The sequence below is a fragment of the Bombus vosnesenskii genome, unplaced genomic scaffold, assembly GCF_011952255.1.
Source record: "Bombus vosnesenskii isolate JDL3184/JDL3185 unplaced genomic scaffold, Bvos_JDL3184-5_v1.1 scf7180000014854, whole genome shotgun sequence".
Taxonomy (NCBI): Eukaryota; Metazoa; Arthropoda; class Insecta; order Hymenoptera; family Apidae; genus Bombus; species Bombus vosnesenskii.
Window position 1 is genome coordinate 767,052 of NW_022883686.1, and position 23,074 is coordinate 790,125.

General features: G+C 38.7%; 2 protein-coding genes across 2 annotated transcripts in view; both read right to left on the reverse strand.

Annotated features, from left to right (window-relative positions):
- The window catches only part of LOC117240707 (putative fatty acyl-CoA reductase CG5065), a 271,254-nt gene extending 257,933 nt beyond the window's left edge, over nt 1-13,321 (reverse strand). Inside the window, exon 1 of the mRNA XM_033506741.1 lies at nt 13,055-13,321. Within this exon, the coding sequence (XP_033362632.1) occupies nt 13,055-13,300 (246 nt within the window). The 5' untranslated portion in view covers nt 13,301-13,321. The remainder of the gene's footprint in view (nt 1-13,054) is intronic.
- Nucleotides 10,906-22,811, reverse strand: LOC117240712 (putative fatty acyl-CoA reductase CG5065). The gene is made up of 6 exons (XM_033506746.1): nt 22,711-22,811; nt 12,289-12,536; nt 11,868-12,051; nt 11,417-11,602; nt 11,070-11,324; nt 10,906-10,998 (listed from the first exon to the last, which is right to left on the reverse strand). The coding sequence occupies exons 2-6, from the start codon at nt 12,503-12,505 to the stop codon at nt 10,920-10,922; spliced, it is 921 nt and encodes a 306-aa protein (XP_033362637.1). The 5' UTR covers nt 12,506-12,536; nt 22,711-22,811; the 3' UTR covers nt 10,906-10,919.
- Between the last annotated feature and the right edge of the window lie 263 nt (nt 22,812-23,074).

Below are 23,074 nucleotides of genomic sequence, written 5' to 3' on the forward strand. Positions count from 1 at the left end.
TGTGAGCAGAGATGATAAGAATTTTGTTTTAACTTATTGGTGACAGTTAGCAAACAAGTAGACTTCATAGGATAATTTTCACTGTTTAATTATAAATCACATTGTTTCGACCGTTCGCGGAGAGATGCGATCGCGAGATAGCACGTCAACGAGAGTTGTAAGTTCCCGTTACGATTAAATAATCGACGCCACGAACTGATCGATCCCCTTATTTCTATTATGAGAATAAGGGTAGTTCAATGAAATTGCACAGATTTAACACAAATAGAGAGATATAAATGGAACAAAAATATAACTGCGTTTTGGTTGATGAGTAAAGTGCGACGTATGATATGTGTTGACGGTTCAACTTCTCGAAAAGTTCTGATCGCCCTTCGATCTCTTTCGTCTTTTCTGGAAGACGATCCCCACTACGTTCGGATCATGCCACATTCTTTTACGCGAGGTAAAATAACGGCCACGAGTCGACGTTTCTGGAAGTCGTCCTGCTTAATGAACCATGTGCTTGCCACTACGTTCTTTGTTTGCCGGGCAGACGCGACATTGTAGTGCCACGATCGACGGTTAAGAATATGACCTATGGCAAGACAAATGGCGTAACACTTATTGAAAGCGAAAACATAACGGTACAATTCTTCACGAATATAAAGATTATCTTAAACAGACAAGAAATCTAATCAAACTAAGGAAATTTCGTATATTGCTTTAGTTACACATTTCTCTTCACAAGTAACAATGAGCAAAGAAGCAAAGGAAACTGTCATTAGAGAAACGATGCAACGCATATATATCACGAATTTATTGTTCATTGAATGACAGCCTTATCAACTGTCGATGACCTTTGACTTATTTTTGGAAAAGTAGATTCAAAATGAAAACGCAATTAAGATGATGAATCGTAGAAACGTAGCTAATGATAATAAGTGTAATAGACGAAGGAGGTTCCTCAGTATCGTTGTACACTGTTTAGTTTGAATTGCATTCCAGCTGATATTCTTGGCCACAGTCACTTAGAATTCGATTAAAGTTCTAATAGAATGCAGACAGTAATTACAGACAACGCCGGTAGATCCGTAAATCCATTTCGTTTGTTTAGCATTCGTATAGATATGTGACGGCACTCGACAGCGATACCGCCACTCGGCACTAACTAATACCGAACAACGGTAGTGCAGTGGTTAGCGCCTTAGGTTACGAACGTGTTCGAGACTCGGGTTCGAATCCCGGTGCCCGTAGTCCGATTTTTCTTCCACGCATTAAAATTAGAAGAAACATACAGCAGTATCCCAGCAGGCGACATCTATAGCCAGCAGCTACAATTATCACGGACAACACTTATGCCTCAGATACTTTTGAATGTGATAGATACATTGAGAAAGTATCGTCAGCATCTGTATCAGGAATATCGAGAACATGCAATGAATCATGAAGATGAAAATTATGTAACTGTCGATAAAGACGACGATACATCTTTCACCTTGGATATCAGTCCGTGTTTATCACATCATTTTAGACGTTCATATACTTTAAGTTTATGTACTACAATTGATTGCATGGCGGCAATGTATGAAAAATGTGACATATTGATCTTAACTAACAACAACGTTATGTCCAAATGGAATGCATTACGGAAATGTATCGCACGTCGCAAGTTTGCCGAAATAATGCAAAATTCATTAAGATATACTTTGAACTTCCTTTGAATTTCCTTTGCGATCTCGTTGCAAATAATTTTTAAAATTCGTGTTAAACTTTAAACACTAACATAAAGGGCATTGAATTTAAATATATCGGAGAGTATCTACAACATCTACTACCACTAGTAAAGGTTTCAGATATCATCCAGGGAATAAAGGGACCACATCGTGGCATTGTGCTATGGGCTTTATGTTTAGAAAAAGTTAAAAACATTAATAAAAGGTAATGCAAGTACTGTACGCCATTAGTTAAAGGATTATTGAAGAGTATCTATACAAGATTGGAATCCTCTTTTTATTTTGCCACTATTGGGGGTAAGCAAACTGCAGCTATAGCGTTCTCGCTTTCACAATTCAAATCGCGATGACTGAATTACATCGAAACGAGTCACCATCCAGAATTATATGCAGAACATAAAACGGTTGTTGCTGGCATGTATGTACAGATAAAATAATTTTCTTATTATTATTACAATAACGTATGTAGTAGTAATTTTTTACGCAACTTGTCTTCCCCTCTTTATGTTCGTTAGGCACAGTCAGAGGATATTGATTGCGCAGATGATGACTTTTCCGATTTTAGATCATCACAATCTAAAACCTATAATTGAGTTTCTATTAATACAGAATTGGAAATCACAAAATGTTCTTCCGCGAAAGTGATGATTTGCATATATTAATGGATTACCCATTGATTCAATGATAAATTTACCAAAGAGTAGTGTTTGTTCGACCAATCGCGGAGAGACGTAGTCGCTAGGAGAGACTTCAACGGGAGTCGTAAATTCCCTTTACGATTATAACAATCGACACCACGAATTGATCGATCCCCTGATTTCCGTTGAGATAATAGGGGTGATTGAGTTTGTATAACACTGTGATTCACAGAATTATAAATTACATATTTCCAACACTTAGAGTACACTGTTGAGCATAGATAAATAGATAATCACTTATCGCACGAAGATAAGATAGATATGTACGTTGGAGCAGGGCTCTTATAATTGGATTTAGTGTATTAGTGAACGTAGTACTATAATATATTTAGGAGAGAAGACGTATGCTCGACAATACCGAGTACCGACTCTCGCGTTATGCTTAGACTGCCACGATAGGCATCAGCGTTAGACTTAGTAGTTTACTTTTCCAACGATGTAGAAGAAGTGAACTTGAGTGACGATGCTGTGTCGGAGGAAAGCTACTGATGGGTGTGTCTAGCGCACGGGACCATTGGATTTGTTCATGCCATTTTAGGTCAGGAAGTGAGGGCAATATACATTGCTTCGGATTAGATAAACGAAGGTGGGTGGACTAGAAAGGGTCTTAACCGCCCTCGATAGAAAGTTGCTAGTGGGAAGCATCGTACGTGAGAAAAACTAACTTTCCCGTGTCAAGCCGAGTAAACAATAGTTTTTAGAAACTGATTTAGAAAAAGACATTTGTTGGGTCTGAAGGACCTTAGCAGGCAAGTTACTCGGGTTTATGACGGGTGCTTAAGGCTATTGAGGATACGCCGTACGGAAGAGCGGACATCTGGTGTCCGTCTGACCCGCGGTGTGTGACCTGGGCCAGGCGGAGAGTCGCCTTTAACGTTTGAAGGAATGTTCATTGTAATGGCCAATATGAAAAGAAGTGTACAATAAGACGTGCAAAATTAGTTTATATTCAGTATATTAAACATGTTCCTCCATCTGCGACATAATATAATTATAATGTTACGACCGTTCGCAGAGAGACACGGTCGCGAGGAAAACGCGTCAGCGAGAGGCGTAAATTCTCGCTACGATTCTGCTAATCGACGCCGCGAAATAGTCGTTCCCCTGTTTCGATTAAAATAGCAGAGGTAGTTCAATGAATTTAACACTGTATTAACAGGTTAACATAAAATGGTATATTTGACAATATTTGACAATAATATAATGAACACGCCACAAATTGTTTAACAATGAATACAGTAAATATGTTACAGAACGTGGACCCGACTTTACGATATCTCTCAATGAATTCGTTCGACTATGTGATTTTGATTTTACTTGTCAGACCTCTCGATGTATATCGTTTGACACGTCAGAGAGGACTGATTGCCTTTCGATCATTTCTTTGTCTTGTTTGGAAGACGACCCCCACTGCGCTCGGGTCACGCCACCGTTCGCGCTTATGATCACATATGCCGCCTTCTTGTGTGGAAAAAGTAACAGACCGAAATCGACGTTTCTAGAACTCGCTGCTTGGTGACAACTATGCGCTTGTAACGTCAATTTACATCAGAGACCAGGTCACACACCTCGGACAGGATGACACCCAGATATCTGCACATCCTTGGCGCGTACCCTCAATAGTCTTAAGTACCCACCAGGGGTCTTGGAATCTTCATAGTCACGGTCCTTCGGATCAAGCGAGTATCTCTTGCCCTAGATTTCCTCTTACGTTTATTGTTTACCACATGTTAGCATGGAAAGTTGGTTTTCCTCACATCCGGTATGTTCCGTTAGCAACTTTCTCGCGAGAGCGGCTAAAACCATTCCTGGTCCACCAACCGTCTTATTATCCAATCAGAGACGGTGTCTACTGCCCTCACTGCCTTAACCAAAGTTATCATCAACAAATCCGATAGTCCCCTGTCCTTAGACACACCTAGCCCTAGCTTTCCTCGGACACAGTATCGTCTGTAAAACTTCACTTATTCTGTATCCTTAGAATAGTCAACATATCTTTACCGGTCTTTACCCTTATAACAGTCACGTACTTAACGTATCATTGTAACTAAGTTTTACATAATGTGGTTGGAGTGAATTGTGACTTATGTTAATTCAGTGTGTATTCCGTTGTGATTGCTGAATTCGTAATAAAGTTTAATCAAAACAAAATTAATAGCTGTGTTACGACTCAGCTATTTTATTTCACCAACCAACCCTCAAGTTTACGTGACACTGGCAACACTCACATTTCTCGATTTGCACTCTCTGACTCCTCAAAATGGTACTGCCCGCCATTCGATCTTTTTTGTCTACTCTCGGAGACGACCCCCCACTACGCTCGGTTCACGCCACCGTTCGCGCCTATAATTGCGTGTGCACCTTCCTTGTGTATGTAAAAAAAAACAGACCGAAGGCGAATCGATGTTTCTGGAACTATAATGCTGGTCGCTACATTGAATGCTTTTCGCCGGTCCTATACGACGATCTGTCTGCGGCACTGCATTATACTATCTCGAGAAACTCGAACTTAAATATATGATGGACTAAGCATATGCGCCTCCTTTTGTTGATATTACATGAATGTTTGCCAATTTCTACGAAACTGCTTGGCCAATCGAGATATCTCTCGTTCATCTCGTTAAGAAAACTTTTTCGAGTTTTTTATTCTAAATTCTATTCTATCTTCTGCTTTAAAACACTAATTTCATCGATAAATGATATACCGATTTCGTGTATGTCTATCGATTTCCATGGAGTGGCTTGATGAACCAAAACGATTGGTCTCGTTACATAGTCTTGTGGCGGCACTCGGCCACGGAACGTTCCAACGGTCTTCGCGACACAAAGCGCTATACCTTTGAGGTGTAAGTGTTGTCCGCGATAATTGTAGCTGCTGGCTGTCTAGTGTAGATGTCGCTGATGAGGTACTGCTGTTTTTCTTCCATTTTTGATGCGTAGAAGAAAAATAGGACTTCGGTCGCAGAGATTCGAATCCGAACGTCGTCCGACACTAGTTAGTGTCCAGTGGTGGTATTTGCTGTTGAGTGTTGCCACATCTTCAACGCGTAAGGCCGAGAAATCTAATGTACTATCGATATCCCTACGGTTCTTTTGCCGAATGTTCGGAAGAATGCATACGCGGCAGCCGTTGCGGACATTTAATAAACGCGTGCATAGTGGGGATAACGAGGGGCAACAAAGAAAAGAATCCGTTTGGTTTCAAACCAAAGATTCATTCTGGCCCGAACTGAGAAGTACGAAAGGTTTAGTGTCATAGCGAAGCAAACACAATTAGAGATACGTGATTATTGACACTTGATAGTTAATCGCTAATCGTTAATTGTTGATCGTACATTGTTGCCAGTTGATTGTTAATAGTTTAATAAACTTTCTTGTTGAAAATCAAGAGTATTTCTTGTGGGCACCTTCACCAACAACCACTTCAAATTGGTGACCCCGACGTGATCTACAGCGAAAGAGGCGACCGTGATAGTGCCACTGAGATTTCAATCACTGCATTTCCCAATGTATGTAAAATAGCAAATAATCATCAAGGAAGTACAGCCAGTCAATTGGTCCGCGTGCCTCCAGTAATGCCGCAAAGGATAGGGCTATGATTCGCCATACTGGAAGGGCAATTCGCGTCAGCGGGCATCACAGACCCTAATCGGATGCCTCGAGACTCGGTACCTGGAGCATATCGAGAACATTGTATTGAATCTCCCAGTCACCGGACGATATGACAAACTCAAGAATGAGCTTATGCGTATCCTGGCTGAATCCGACAGCGCTAGAGTAAAAAGATTGGTGGAAAGCGAAGAGATGGGCGACAAGAGATTGCCGTTGCAATTCCATTACGACTTAAAGAAACTCGTCAGTCCTTTCGCATCAGACGATTTCATCCTCACACTTTGGAGGAATCGCCTACCAGCACGCACGTTCTGGCTGCTGTCGACGACATCAGCGCAGACAAGTTAACCCGGGCAGCTGACCAGATAGAGGAAGCTTATTCAGAGAATGGCCAGCGTGCATCCCGATTAGCAGCCGTCGAACCATGGATCGCCTACTACAACGCCTTGAATGCACAGATAATCCAACTGCGGGCGCAAGTAAGTGCGTTGAGCCTCGGTAACAATCGCCCTTCACGTGGACGAAGCCGAAACCGTCGTAGATCGACTTCTCGAGAAAGACAGCAGCCTGGACTCTGTTATTACCACGTGACTTACCAACAACGCGCGAAGAAGTGTATTCTTCCACGCACCTGGAATTAATCTCGGAATTAAGATTAATAATCTGTGCAAGACACAATGTTTGTGTTGAATCAATATAATGTGATATTTGTTAAACAATTATTACAGGAATTATAAGTGTGTGTTCTGGAATGTAGATAGTTGGCTAGTTATTCACAGACTGACTGACTTAGTGACCCATCTCCCTTGAAAAGGTTTAGAACCTCGCTCTCTATACAGTAACGAGTGTGACCTGTGTGGATGTCTGTGTGGTGTCACATGTGCTACAGAACCTTCTAGTAGCTTCTCGACGTGCCCATCGAGAATGTTCCATCCATATCCTTACGCTTCTTCCACCGAATTCCCGAAAGAGCATGCACGTGCTAGCCGCCGGGGTACATCTCACGAACGCACGCTAGTGGGGATATCGCTGGACAACGAAGGGAAGAATCCGTTCGATCAATCACCTCGTCTGTATGCGATTAATATCGTTATATTCCAACAGGTTTGTCATTCAATGCTGACTTGTCTCGTGTATTTTATAACTAACTCCTCGTTTCAAAGATACTTGGATCGTTTTTTGACACATTGTTCGTAGCAAGTAGACTTCAACTGTTTTTTTGGCGAAGCAAGTCCTTGTAATCTTTGCATTTCTGCAAGTACTTTTTCGTCATACGATTCATTAAGAAATTTGTTAAGTGCTAAATCAGATGTAGCTAGACCATCTAACGTTTTAACACGACTAAGAATCACGTAGATTTGGTTCTTTGAGGAATTCTTTTTGCCAAGATCAATTACTGTCCTGTTTAGTGTAGTTTCTCCTGATTTATGTACAGTCACTACAACTTAGGATAAGGGATAACATTCTTCGTTTAACGTTAATTCCATGACGCTCTCTCTCACGCGGATCATACTCCCTCGACAATGCTAGCAACACTACTTCGACAACGCAATTCCCACTCTCTGACGTCTCCATTCACACTCTGACTTCTCAGCTAACACTGCCTATTAATTCGTCTTTCTCCTTTAGCATCCCTTTGTCTTTTCTCTTAGCTCCACCACGCACCTGTTCCGCAACCCTCGTCAGTTGTGAAAGCGATGCTAAGGCGGCAACAAGTGTTCCTCGCAGTCCGCTCCTATTGCGAAGGAGTAATGCTCGTGAAGGAGCAGACAGAGTGGGAGAGGATGAGAACATCCCATCCTTGTAGGGTTCAGCTCCGCCCTAGGTGGTCATAGGGAGCGACACGTCGAGGAGGTTCTGGTATCTCCTCGGACTTGCACGACGGCCTAGAGGATAGCGTTGAGACGGATGATTCCTCCCAATGCCCGAACTAATCTATGAACGAATTCCCCAGAATGGCAGAAGAAGCAGGAGAGCTCCGGCAGTAATTCGAAAGGGATCCCGGGGCATTCCTGTTGAGCGTCAAGCGGACCACCGTAGGGTTTTAGGCGGTAAAGTGCGACACTACCCCGCCGCTTTCCAGGAGGATTTCCCCACGTATAAAAAAAAAAGAAAGGAAAAGTAGCTTCCAACATTGACGCAGTTCATCGCGCCTTCTGGAGGTTGTATCCAATGAGGTAACAGTATATAGTACACTGATGTTGTGAATATTGTGTCTATCGAATTATATGTATTTAAATTAGAATTTGAATTTTCATTATTGTTTTGTGGTAGTACCTTCTTTTTGGATCAACATGTGCTAGAAGATTGATTTCTGTATTCAGACGCTTTAAGCTTATTCGTAAAGTTGTGTAAAAATCGAATCTACTTACATCATTGCACTTACAAGCTGTTATTAACGAAAATGCATTTCGTAACTACATAAATCTTTTTTATTTGTTTGTGTATTACTATTTTTGTCATTATTCAAGTAAATGTCATTCTGTTAGCAAAATGTAACCTTGCGCTTTTATATCTACAGAGAACAGGATCGAAAATAAGCAGTTAACTTTCATGTCCTAAAAAATTCTGTTCGTACTTATATGTCCGTTTAAGAAAATATCTGTTCCTGTGGAGTTGTTACGGAAAGAAATGTTATCGGTGGGAACTTCCTTAAAAGGTGTTCTCGATGAATAAATATTTTAGATTCCGTTCAATAAAAGCTTCGTTGAAATACGTTACTTTAGAACGCACATTAAAAGGGTACCACGAGATACATAAAAATACTAAATTATTAAATAGTAGCTATATTTCACAATATAATACATATATTGATATTGTTTGTATGTTTATGGAATGAAAGGTGTGAAAATTGTAACATATGCAATTAATTGTTTCATAAGAACTATTGAGCAGAAAAGATAACGTATCAAGAATAATTTACAAATAACACTTTTTCATCATTTATATAAGCCGAAGTAGGTAGCAATTCCACAATATAATATGCATGTATAGTATAATAACGTGTATAGATAATATATTATGTATGTACAATTCAGTGACGCTGTTATCTTCAAAAGTGTTCACTTCAATCAAAAACATGAATAAGATTTAAACAGTGAACACCCTAAGTATTAAGAATAAATAACATATTTACGATATCAATTTAACTGTAATAATGATTTTATATCGTTGTAGTATCTATTCATTGAATATTTAGTATTTGTTACAACAACTGAGAACTTCTTCAGCATTGATCAAGGAAATGTTTGTTGCTGTTACAGCAGGTTTAAAGATTGAGGGTCATTTCAAGATCGTAGTATAAAGTCACATTGACCTTTAAAATCTTTCTTTATCTCGTGTACTTGTTTACGTCCACCGCTCGACACAAGATATAAAGGATATAGAGAATATGTTCCTTGAAAGTTTCAGCTTATACATCAATCGTTCAATATGCATTACTGAATAGTAAATAATTGCTTAATCTTTGTTTAGTTCTTAGTACTACGTATAATTTTTTTTCATTTTTGTAATTGGTAATTACAAACTTTTGTAATTCTTCCAATTCCAATATATGTACATACTGTGTATGTTTCTGTACATAATTTATCACTAAGTAATTAAATCTCACCGAATGATATCGTTAAGTTTTGTTGTAAAATGTTACACCATTTTCATGAAAATTCACGTTCATAAAGTTCAAATATTCCTACAAAATACAAATCACCTGGAGTTCGGATTTTCGACATTATAACATAATCTTTGTTTTCGTCGATTCTACATAAATGGAGTTATCAAGCATGTGTTACGCATCTGACAAAACCCCTTTATCGTCTGAGCATAGTCTATTAATACTACAAAGTTCTCCGAACGAATACCCTACTCTTTCAATTGTAAGATTATAAAAGCCATTCCCAATTTCCCGAAATCGATTCTTCTTGTATTATTCCTCAAAGAGTAAATTTTATTTCATTTTGCTGAATAATTATAGTCCTTAACACTTTACGATTACAATACTAATATTTTCTTGAAAGTTAAGTGAAGTTTATCGTACGCAGTAAACTCTTTCGAAGCACCTTTGAGATATCAAACTTTATGTAAAAAAGAAAGACAAAAAGCTCCGTACGGTTTATGACGTGGCACATGCATGACCGTAAAAGTTGTAGACATTCTCGTAGTTTGTGATATTCTGTGATTTTACGTGATTATAACACGTTATGTCTCTAGTTTTTCTTCGAATAATCAAAATTAGTATCTAACCTATAGTAGTTTACCACACATCATTTATGCTCGTTATCTACGATTTCTCCTTCCACAGGCGAAGGTAAAGTAGGACAGGCGGTCGCCCCAGGCGTTCGAATTTTACATTTTCTTACGCGAGATGATCCGCAAGGTCATTAGAAAGGAAATGTGTGCTCTTGGAACCCGTGAGAAGTTGAATATCATTGATAAGAAGAGACACGGAGGTACGGAAAGCAGGTTTTTCGCATATAGAAAAGATATATAATGATTTTTCAGATAAATTGACAAATCTGGACTTCGGAAAATTCTATAAAATAAGACGTCCGAGGTTAGAAACCCTCCGTATGATGATTTGCAAAAGGATAGAAACCGTTAAAATATGCCTTCTCTCATTCGTATGTTATTCGACATTTGTAATGACAAAAGGAGTGCGCCAATGAATACGCGCAAACGCATTTCGAAATTTCGTGAAACTCTTCGTTTAGAAATTGTGTAAGTTACTGATTGATTGTGAATACAAATACGTGCATCCATCCTAAGCAATGTCACAAATGAATTTATTTAGAAATAGGGCAGGTGAAAAGACAAAATGAAACGGATTATAAGCCCCATCTTCATAAAATTGTATTTATATTGTTTTTGCTTGAACGAGAAAAACGTAACGTTCAAATAGTCAGTACACGATACAGTATATTATCCATAGTAAGATCGTTATACCGGACATTTTGGTGATCTGATGTATCCAGTACAACCTGAAATAACCGAAAATATATGTATTTATATTAATTCCTATTTTTTTATATGAAGATACTTTTATACACACCTTGATAATCGTTGTCGGGCTGTTGACTTAAAATCTTGTTTCAGAATAAATTTCCTAATTCCCATATAGTAAATTGCAACATACTTCTCCCAATTCATAGCTCGTAAATCTAGTTTGACCATATCGCTGTCGTTGAACATTTTCACCTTCCTCGCCAGGTCGGAACAGTTATCTTTTTGAAAAGTCCATTCGTGCATGGTGAAATATTTTACCGATGAAAACAGCTTGTTGCCATTTTTTAGAAGTTTCATCATCCTGAAATATCATTTTTAATTATTATCATAGATGAAGTCAGAGATTATCCCAGAACGATTGGCTTGTTGTTTGACAATCGATGGAACACTCACATTGGTTTACTACCTCGAAGTCTTAAAAAGATATCTATGACGACCGCAGGCAAAACACGCGGAGTTACACACAGAACGCGATGAATATACCTATTAGCTATAAGTGAGCAATCTGGGTACCATAGTGTATCGTTCAGTGGCATTTCTGTGCTACATTTTAGTATAGCATCTATCATCTGACCCCACCTTGTCAATTGAAACAATAACATTATTATTAATTACTAGAATTATACTTAAAGCAAAGTTTATTATCATACAAGTATCTCGGGAAATATTATGGAAATGACATAAATATTATATTGTTTCGCTATTTTTCTAAACTAATGACATATTGAGATCTTCTCTGTTTGTTTGTTCTTCTATTGTCCACGTTACTTAAATAATCTGAAACTTTTGGAATACTCTAGCAATCGAATAACATTAGTTGAAAAATATTTGTAAGAAATATTACTTAAAAGGGCATGCGTTACTCGTGCAGTTGTATACTTTAACTTCATGATCACGATGTAGCGTGACATGCCATGCTGTACATATTATCATGTCGATTACGAAATCGACAGGCACTAGATCCAATCTGACCTCTCTCATACCTCGTATCGCTGTTGCACATCCTCTGCCAATTAGCACAAAGGTACCTGGTAACATTAAGTTGGCTTAGAAATTATTTGTGATTTTTGATTACCAGAAATGTACCGCTAAATAGATTGGTAAAAATTTCCGTAATTGTGAGCAACAACAAATTTGAACTTTAATAATGATGATCTAGTGGAGAGCCTCTCATTTATCCTCTCACAAACAAATCGATTAACTCCAATTTTAGGAAATGTAAAGAGTATTGAAAAATTACTATCGGAAAATATCTATGAAAATACTTGTTAATGCAGAAATATTCTCTATCCAACCAGGACATGGTTCTTCCAGAGAGGGGCCAATTATGCTTGGCCGAACTATCGCAACTGGCAGATCTTTGCACTTGCTTGCTAGAATCTGCTCTGCTAAATTCTTACTGAATGCGTATGTGTTTGGATAAGTTTTTAAAATCTCTTTTTCCATTAGGTTTATCGAATTTTTGTCGAATTGGTCGCACATATCGATCACCTCTGAAGGTTTCAAGCTCGTACTGCAAAGTCGATAATAAGTGAACATATTCTTCGTGCTATAATTATGAATATAATATTCATAAATCATGGAACAACGTTTGCGTATAACTTATTCTTACGTGTAAACTTTTTCCCCAACATCATATAGATTCGCATTACTAAAAGCTGTGCTGACATGGACGAAGCTAATTGGATGCTTTAGTTCGTTCCAAAGTTCGATGATACGAGCTGTACCTTTCGTATTCACATTAACAGCCACGTGTAATGGCTCGTTGAATCTCACAGTGGCCGCGGCGTGAAACACTATATTTACTTCCTCAAGCAACAGATTTCTATGTTCTCGCGAAAGACCTAAATCTGGCAGACTCACGTCACCTTTCACGGGATAAACCTTGTTCAAAGCTGAAGAGCGTTTTGCTTTGATGGCATCGTAAATCTAAAGACGAAAAATTAGCAAGTCAATTCCAGAAAAGAAAGTTAATCAATTTGGCTCCTGACTGCCTTAAACATTGAAAGGAACAAGAATATATTTACGAACCGGATCATCTATGAGCTTCTTAAATCGTTGTTCTATCGTTTCGTTAGTTTTTGGACGAATTAGTATAAAAATGGCAGCGATGCGTGGACACATGCGGATCAGTTTTTCCAGGAGACCTTTTCCAACGAAACCGGTTGCTCCAGTCACAAGGATCCCACAACCGGCGTAGAATTCCTCGAACGAATTCGTCTTATTCAGTCCTTCGTTTGTCCCATTTTCATTTGTTTCTCGATTGATTGTATCCATGTTTCAAGATCTTAACACTTGCAGTTCCAATAGTTGCCATAAGTTGCCATTCCCGACAAACAGTAAGTGGATAAATGTGTTAAATAATATACCATATTGGATACAGTTGAGATCTTTTCATATATATTACCTTCTAAAGAAATATACGCAATTCAACAATTATTTCGCCTTGCATGAATGATTATAATTTTCATGTATAATATATGTAAAAAAAATTTATATCATCATGCTTATGTATGTTACGTTGCATTATTTGTTTTCGACTTGATCTTTACAATACCGAGCTTTTTATAGCACAAACAATAGTGTTACAAAGATTTCATACGTTGAGTATTGTACACGCACATTTATATATAGTATAAAAGTGAAGAAAATTAATATAATCAACTAACAATAATTTTCTAAAAATACTGAACATAAAGCCCTTTTAACTCACAAATATCTATGAAACGATGTTTATATTGATATTCGAAGAGATATTTTGGCGCAGCATCTCAATAATTAAAAAGTTTAATCGTAAAGAATGTGATTAATATAACAAGATAAATATATTTTATCACCATGTAGAGTATTTTGCTTAAATGTAATAAAATAGTTGCGTAATTACGTGCTCTCTCTACTACCATTTCATCGTTTCTTTTAAATGTTATCAATTTTATGTATGTATACTTCAGTTCATTTGCTTACATTTCAGTTTATTTATTAAAAACAAGGGATCTTACCAGTTAAAATGTAAAACGCCTAAAATACCTCGCATGGTTAATGTTATTACCGCGCAGCGTATTCTCAATTTTCATAAACGCGAGAGTCCAAGCAGGTCCTAACAATAACTTACGAAAATCCGTTCCTAAACTCAATTTTTGACAAAAATTATCCGATATCTCGGGCAACTACCTCGTAAAGGCGAATGTTCCGATTACGTCTATTGACTGGTTGTAAATTATTGAAAAATCAAAATAGTGAACGATTTCACTGCGTAAAATGTAAAATACAAAATATTTGAGTATTCAAAAACTTCATTTAAACTATTGTAATAATTAAAGACCCGAATGATATTTTTGATATATATCATATTTATAATAATAAAATTGATAATAATGATATTAATGAAAGGCACAATTCAATACGAAATAACAAGGAATCGTCTGTTACCTGATAATATTTCCACTGCGTATTGTTTACCAAAGATCGATCAAAAGTACACTTCACGATAGTAAATACCTATACGTCTTCCACAGTACTGTATCGATGTGTCGCTCCTCTAGATTCTTATATTATTATTAAGCCCGCCCTACTACTGAAACTGGATAGTGGTATGCGTTAAGGAGACGGTTAACTAATTCATTTCCTACATCTTTCGTGTTTATGAAAGTACAAAATATCCTCAGCGGTAACTACGTCAACCATGCAAGATATATTTTAGTCGTGTAACATTGTAAATGATAAGATCCTTTGTATTTAGTAAAATAAAGTGAAACATGCGCAGATGAAATGAAGTATACTAATGTAACATTGATTACATATGTATAAAAGATGCCATGAAATAGTAATGGAGAGATATGTATTACCCAATTATATTACTAAGTTCAAGTAAAATAACGTTCATCGTGATAAAATACATTTTCCTTATTTTATTTATCACTTTATTCATGAATATACTTGTCAATTATTTAGATGCTGTGTTAAAATATCTCTTCGAACATGACGAAACTGTACGGTTAATGAAGCAATCACTTTCATATGAAATTTCATTTATTCAAATACACATCAAGATTGATTGATAGTACCTTTCACACTAAATCTACCGACACTTCGTGTACATCTCTTCCTACCTTATCGGGTCAAAATGACTGGTGATTAAAGAAATAACAGTTTTTAAGATTTCGTTTAGATAATGGTTAATGTATAACTCAATGTATATAAAATGATGAAGTTTCAGAAACTTTCGTCCAAATTTGCTTTTGTTTAATTTCAATTCTAGACTTAAATAAAATTACACTTTTATTTATGTAGAGATATATCTTCTTCAACCTCGCTGCATTTTGTACAAATTATCTTATTATCGAATGTACATTTGCCGCATATATATTTCCCGCATCATGAACACATTCTCGTAATTTTGTAACATTTACAATTTTTTATTTGACAAGTTTTTTGTAGTAATGAATGTAGTAACGTATAGATTCTTAGAGTAAGGACAAGTAATGATGGTAGATTTAAAGTTTAATGTAGTTTAATAAGCGATATTCAATATCAAAAGGAATACAAATAGAGTTTAGTGTAGTTTAAATAAGCGATATTCAAGAACAAAAGGACCGATTATAATATCGTCGCACGTCGACTCACACTCTGTGTCCGCTCGACTCACACTCTGCTTCTCAACTGACTCTCTGGCCGTTGTAGCATTCTTTTGTCTTTTGCTAGGCCCACCGCACACGTGTTCCGCGGACGCTGGTAGCCAGGGTCACGTAGGCCTTTTCGGCGAAACTATTTATTTGAAGGACCGATAACGCATTGATGGAGCCGACAGCACCTCGGCTCTCGCGACATTGTCTATAGTTAACTCGATGTTTCTTAGGCCCTTCTCCCCGATACTACACTCGGCCATCATGCAGTAACTTCTGCCCTCAGATGTTGTGCTCATTCTCGCTGTCCTCGGATGCGTCATTGTCACGACCGGTATACTTCAATTCCGACGGACTGACGATGGCGGCACTCAGCGACAACGTATATCGCTGAAGTGCCTAATGAATCATCAACATCCCAACGGTTCTTCCACCGAAGGTTCTAGAAGAAAGAGCACGTGGCAACGATCGCGGACGCCTAGCAAATGCATGGACGGTGGGGATGTTGAGGGATGACAAAAGAAAGTAATCGGATCCGATCGAAAGTAAAATCATAGGAGTCGGTCTTAGAAAGTCACGCCTAGAGTTCGGAAGTAGATTGTAAAGTGTATTGATGTTAGAAAAAAAATAAAGTTTTCTTTTTTTATTTTTCACCTCAAATTGTTGTTGCCGGTCGACAACATCCGCGGTATTAGTAGATCTAGTAGGATAAAGCCACGTGAACTTCGTGAACGCATCCACTACTACAAAGATGTGCGCGTATCTCTTCTTTGTTGCTGTCATGGGGCCCACATGGTCAATATGGTAAGTATCTAACGGCGTGTCGCCTTTGTCCAGCGGATTAAGATATCCCTCTTGCTTACCTAATTTTCGTTCGGCTAGGATACAGTCAAGACAGTTGGATACCACGTGTTCGACCTTTTCGCGTAGCCCCTTGAACCAGAAGTCCTCCTTGAACATAGCTTCTGTTTTGGTGACCCCGAAATGCCCACGCGCGTGCGCTTGCCTGACTACCTGAACCTGCATCGCCTTCGGTACTACTATTAGCACATCGTCCTTACACTCCTTATACAAGATATTGTTTCTTATTACATACCCATCGGCCTGACTGTACGTTGCGGCGTCCAAAATCCTACAGACTTCAATGTCCTTGTTCTGTGCACTTCTCAACCGTGCAATCAACCCGTCTTCACTCTCCGTTACATACAGTGCTCGGCAGGGGGTTCCTACTCAGAACATCTACATGCTGCATACTTTTCCCCGGCCGATGAGACACCTGATACTTAAACTCGCCTAGTAACAAGGCCCATCTAGCCACACGCACACACAAGTCTTTCTTTCTTATCGTCATGGCGTATGCTTGACAATCCGTAACAATAGTAAACGGCACACCTAACAGATATACCTTGAACCTTTTCAACGCTTTTACTATTGCTGGCACCTCTAGTTCATAGCTGGTGTACTTCGCTTCCGCCGGAGTTGTTTTTCCGCTGGCAAAGCAGACCGGATGGAATTGCCCGTCGTTTAGATCTAGTCGCATTAATATTGTTCCGTCACCCTCTGCGGACGCGTCCGTATGCAACTCGGTCTCTGCGCCTATTCTATAAAGTGTTAACACAGGCCCGCTGGTAAGCGCTGCTTCCAAAGTTTCGAAAGCTTCTGATTTCCGATCCCCGAACCTGAAGTCTATCTCCCTTTTCAACAGATCGGTTAAGGGTTTGGCAATCTTCGCGTAGCCTCTAAGGAATTTTCGGAAATATCCCGTAAGTCCCAAGAAACTCTGGACCTTTCTAACCGATATTGGCTTGGGAAAGTTTGCAACGGCCTTGGTTTTATGAGCGGATGGCTTTATGGTCTTTTCCGAGACTATGTGCCCCAAATACTCGATTTCCCTCTGCATAAAACGACATCTCTTCCAATTTATGACTAGCCCATACTGCCTAGTTAATTCTACGACCATCTGCAAGCGTTCCATGCCTCCTCTAAATTCTTTGCAAGAATAATGATATCGTCCATGTACACGATGACAATACCCTTATCCATCAGTTCTTTGTAAATCTTCGATATATACTTTTGGAAGACAATAGGGGAAATTTTCAGACCGAACGGCAACTTCAGAAATTCGTATTGCCCCGTTGGCGTGACAAAAGAAGTATACTTCTGGCTATCTTTGTCTAGACTTACGTGGAAAAACCCATTTTTTAGATCTATCGTCGTAAAAAGCTGGGCGCCCTGCAACGCATCTAAAACGTCTTCAATTAAAGGCAACGGAAAATGTGGACACTCGATGAGTTCGTTAAACTCACGAAAATCGACGCAGACCCTGATGGAGCCATCTTTCTTTCGGACTACCACTATCGGACTTGCATACTCCAAGTCTGATGGTTCGATGACGCCCTCGTTTGTCCACGCTTCCATCAAATCGTCTATTTCCTTTCTTTTCGACGGCGCCTGTCTTCGCGGTCTTCGTGCTACGGGTTTGTCGCTTTTCAGAACTATTTTTGCGGTTATCCCGACGTCTCGCTTCTTCTCGGGTCCTTTTTCTTTCTCCGGACACAATTGAAACAGCTTTTGTCATTAACTCTTTGCCCCGACTGATCTCGCACTTCCGATCGTCTTCCCATATCGTCCTTGCGTTCCCGAAATTTTGTTTCCGCCTTCGTATCCCTCTTCATCTCTTTATACTGCTTCAAGCATTCTTTCAGCTGTTTCATGTTCTTAGCTCCATACAACACAGCCTTGTTTGCGACCTCGTCGGGAATGCCTTGAATGATATAGCTGATTTGCGACGGTATATCGACTCTTCCTTGTCCCGCAATCTCACGCATACTATTCATGTATTGTTGCAGACTCTCGTCTGGTCTCTTCGTTCTATTCGCCAACTCCTGATGTATCTTTCGGTCACTTGCTGCATCTTCAAACTCGTCTTTTAGTACCTTTCTTAGCTTTACCCAGGACATCGTGCCTCGTTCACATCGCACGAAAGATTTAGCGGAGCCTGTGAGCAGTTTCTTCGCGAAAACTACCATGTGCATGTCTGACCAACCGCACACTTTTGCCATTTCTTCGAAGTTCTCGATCCACCGACTTACACTCGGCAGATCGTCCCCGCTGAATTTCTCTAGCGAGCCCTCTACGTCTCTGAACGTTAACACCGTGCACCTAGACTCGCCTTGCCTCGATCGTCTTATCACTGGAGTTACCCGAACTCCGTCGTCTTGACTATTTAGATTGCGATTTCCTGGGCCGTTAGCGTCCAAACGGTCCCCAACCACGCTAATCTCATCGTCGTCGTCGTCGTCGTCGTCGTCTTCTTCTTCTTCTTCTTCTTCTTCTTCTTCTTCTGAATCGTCGTCATTATTATCCTCTGGATCGTCTTCTCGCGCACCGTATTCCCGTTCTACGCGTAACGCAGCAAGCAATCGTTCTACCAGCTCGCGTTTTCTGCCCGCTAGTCTCAGCCGTCGTCTTCTCAGTTCGTCTTTTAGTTCAGATGTTCGCATCTAAGCCACCTGCTCGTCGGTCAATACTGCTTCTCCTGTATCGTAGTCAGCCATTGTTTTCAGATATCACTTTCACGAATACAGTCACTTGAACACTTCACTTGTCACTTGGCACGCTAAATCCCGGCTCGGGCCCCCAAAAATATGTAGTAACGTATGGATTCTTAGAGTAAGGACAGGTAATGATGGTAGATTTAAAGTTTAATGTAGTTTAATAAGCGATATTCAATAACAAAAGGAATATAAATAGAGTTTAGTGTAGTTTAAATAAGCGATATTCAAGAACAAAAGGACCGATTATAATATCGTCGCACGTCGATTCACAACCACTCAACTCACACTCTGCTTCTCAGCTGACTCTCTGGCCGTTGTAGCATTCTTTTGTCTTTTGCTAGGCCCACCGCACACGTGTTCCGCGGACGCTGGTAGCCAGGGTCACGTAGGCCTTTTCGGCGAAACTATTTATTTGAAGGACCGATAACGCATTGATGGAGCCGACAGCGCCTCGGCTCTCGCGACATTGTCTATAGTTAACTCGATGTTTCTTAGGTCCTTCTCCCCAATACTACATGAATCTGCACCTTTTGATAGTTTTATTGCATGGTTTTTTCCCGCAATTCTTTATACAAAAGTAACGTATGCACCAGGTTTATAACTACTTTGTGAATTCTCTATAAATGGGTCACCATACTATAGATACCATTGCAAATTTATTGGCTTCATTCGCCCTTCTTATCAATTCGTATAAATCTCATCATTTCAGCAAAGTCATTCCTGCTCATTGTTTTCGAAAAAATGCAGGCCCCCAAATTTCATTCCACAAATATGAGACATCTAAATTCTTTGCCTAATACGCACCGCGGGCATATAGCAGAGCAATAAATGCATCTATATTTGTTGCATTTAGTTCCCCCTTAGTCCCAATACTCTAAATGCTTCTCCCGTATATTTTATTATATGATTCCTTATACGGTGATCAGTGACATGATAAAATGTCGTCCTTACTTGTCCTTTCATTATATGCCGTTTAGCATATCTCTAAAATATTATGAACTGATGTCTTGGCAGGTTTGGGGCTTGCATCTATCTCCTTTTAAGCGGTTCCATCGGGCACAGTTTCGATACGTTGGTTCTCTACATCAGTCTCACTGTCTACTGTTAACGATAGTTTCTTTCCTTCTTGCTCTAAACGTGAACGCTTAATTATAATATTGAACATTCATTCGCCATTAAATAGCTTTACATGTGTTTCCATGCTGTTTTCTCTTGCTGAAGTTTCTTGTTCATCGCACATTCGACATTCTTCTATGTCCGTTATTTGTTTTAATAATTTTTTTGGAAAGTCTTGACATTTTTAGGGTAAATATTTATCGCAGAATAATACAATGAACGGAATACAAAATTATTGTGAAATTATATATGCTTTACTTTTCTTTTTATAACAACTTTACACAAAACGTTCTGAGATGCTTCCTCTCAGTTTTAGAGATATCAAGTTTAGATGTCGGCTTATTGACTAATAATCTGGGATATCTTCTGGTGGAAAGGGCAATAGCAAGTAAGAATATAGTCTGCGTTGGCGATATTTGTACGAAAATATTGATGAGCATTGGTAGTTCTCCACCAACGGTTACTCGAGGGTGGAATTGGGAAACATCCGTTTTTACCGTGTTTTATCGCAATGAGCAGTACACCTAGGAAACTTCTTGACTTTTAAAGTGTATGTAATAATTAACCATAAAAAATGCTAAATTTTATGACAGTTCCTTAGGATTATTATGGGCCTGAATTGATATGCTTTCACAGCTGGTGGCATGGATTATAGTTTATGATAAGATTACGGGCGTAACAGTTGCTATTATATGTTACTACCGATTTTGTTTGTCATCTGACGTTGAGATAGTTTTTTCTTTGTACTGATTGCATCTATTTTAAGAATAACTTAATTATTTTACCGGCTGGTCAAATTGACCGCCCGCGGTAGGCAGGGCAGGATACAATTTTTTCTTAGAAAAGAAAAAAGCAAACTAGAAGTAAATACCCAAAAGTATATTGTATGCATGTTTTAGGAAGCATGTTATGTCAGAAATTCTGAAGTGATATGATAGCGTTTAAATATGGTTAAATTTATATAAAAGTTTGAAAAGGGTCAATTTGACTAGCATTGGCAAGTTTAGTATTAAATATCTATGGTTTCTATGTCCTCTTGGCTGTTAAGTTGCATAATCCTTTCAACATAATTAATTGCAGAGAGCTACCTTCTTTTTATACTGTCAGTCATTGAGTCCACTACTCGAACGCCACGCTCGGTTCATCATGGGAAGGCACCACTTCGTTACTATTTCATTTGCTGTTTTACAGAGAAACCAGTTCATTGCATCAGTACTTCCGACGTCTATGATTGCGGCTTTCCTAATTTTTGTTAATTCTATTGCATTTACACCAGTTTCGAGTTTTTGTTTTGTTTTGTTTCGATAGCTAGAGCACTATTAGTTTCATATTAAAGTCTTATAATCAGAATTCATTGAATCGAATAAAGGGAAGAATACATTAAAATACATTGTACATGAAGGCTAATAAAATATGTGCACAGTAGATATTTGAAGCGGAAAATAGTTTCATTTACTGCAAAATGTGATGTTCGGATAATAAATCGTTTTTACATTAAAATAATGCGATAATGTGTGCTCCGATTAAGGGGGGGGGTCTTTAATGGGGACTCTACTGTATACAGTGTTACGATCTGGTGTTGATCTTCGATGTTCGTAACCGTTATGTGCAATTCTACATGTCGAAGCTGGGGTTTCCCGAATTATATCTAAATAAAAACGGTAGTTGCTGCCACCAGAAATACTCGTTAAACTGTTTCGATTAATTCGAATTTCGTTCGTTAATTTTTGAAACTAGGCAAACGACTGAATAGTTTCAAAAACTTGTCGTACAATTTTGAATATACCAATAATACCACATTACTGTTACACATTCTCTGCTGATTAGCAGAAACGTATCTGGTAACATTAAATGAGTTTAGAAATTACTTGTGATTTTTGATTACCATAAATGTAGCGCTAAATAGATCGGTAAGAATTTTCGTAATTGTGAGCAACAACATATTTGAACTATCATATTGATGATCTAGTGGAGAGTCTCTCATTTATCCTCTCATAAACAAATCGATTAACTTCACTTTTAGGAAACGTAAGGAGTATTGAACAAGTCCTACGGGGAAGGTCTATGAAAATACCTGTAAATGCAGAAATATTCTGTATCCAGCAAGGACATGGTTCTTCCAAAGAGGCACCAATTACGTTTGGCCGTACTATCGCAACTGGCAGATCTGCTCTGCTAAATTCTTCCTGAATGTGTATGTGTTTGGATAAGTTTTTAAAATCTTTTCTTCTATTTGGTTGATGGACGCTTTGTCGAATTTGTCACACACACCTTCGAAGGTTTCCAGCTTGTACAGCAAAGTCAATAATAAGTGAACATAATCTTCATGATATAATTATAAATGTAATATTTCTAAACCACGAAACAATGTCCGCGTATAACTTATCCTTACGTATAAACTTTTTCCTCGATCTCATGTAGATTCGCATTACTATAAGCGGTGCTAACGTGGACGAAGCTAATCGGATGCCTCAGTTCGTTCCAAAGTTCAATGACACGAGTAGTACCTTTCATATTAGCATTAACAGCAACGTGTAACGGCCTATTGAATTTCACAGTGGCCGCGATGTGAAACACTATGTTTTCTTTCTCTTAAAGCAGATTTCTATGTTCTTGCGAAAGACCCAAATCCGACAGACTCACATCACCTTTCAGGAGATATACTCTGTAGAAAACTGAAGGATACTTTGCTTTCATCTCATCGTAAAGATATATAGTGCAACGAATATTACTCTATTACCAAGTTACTACTACTA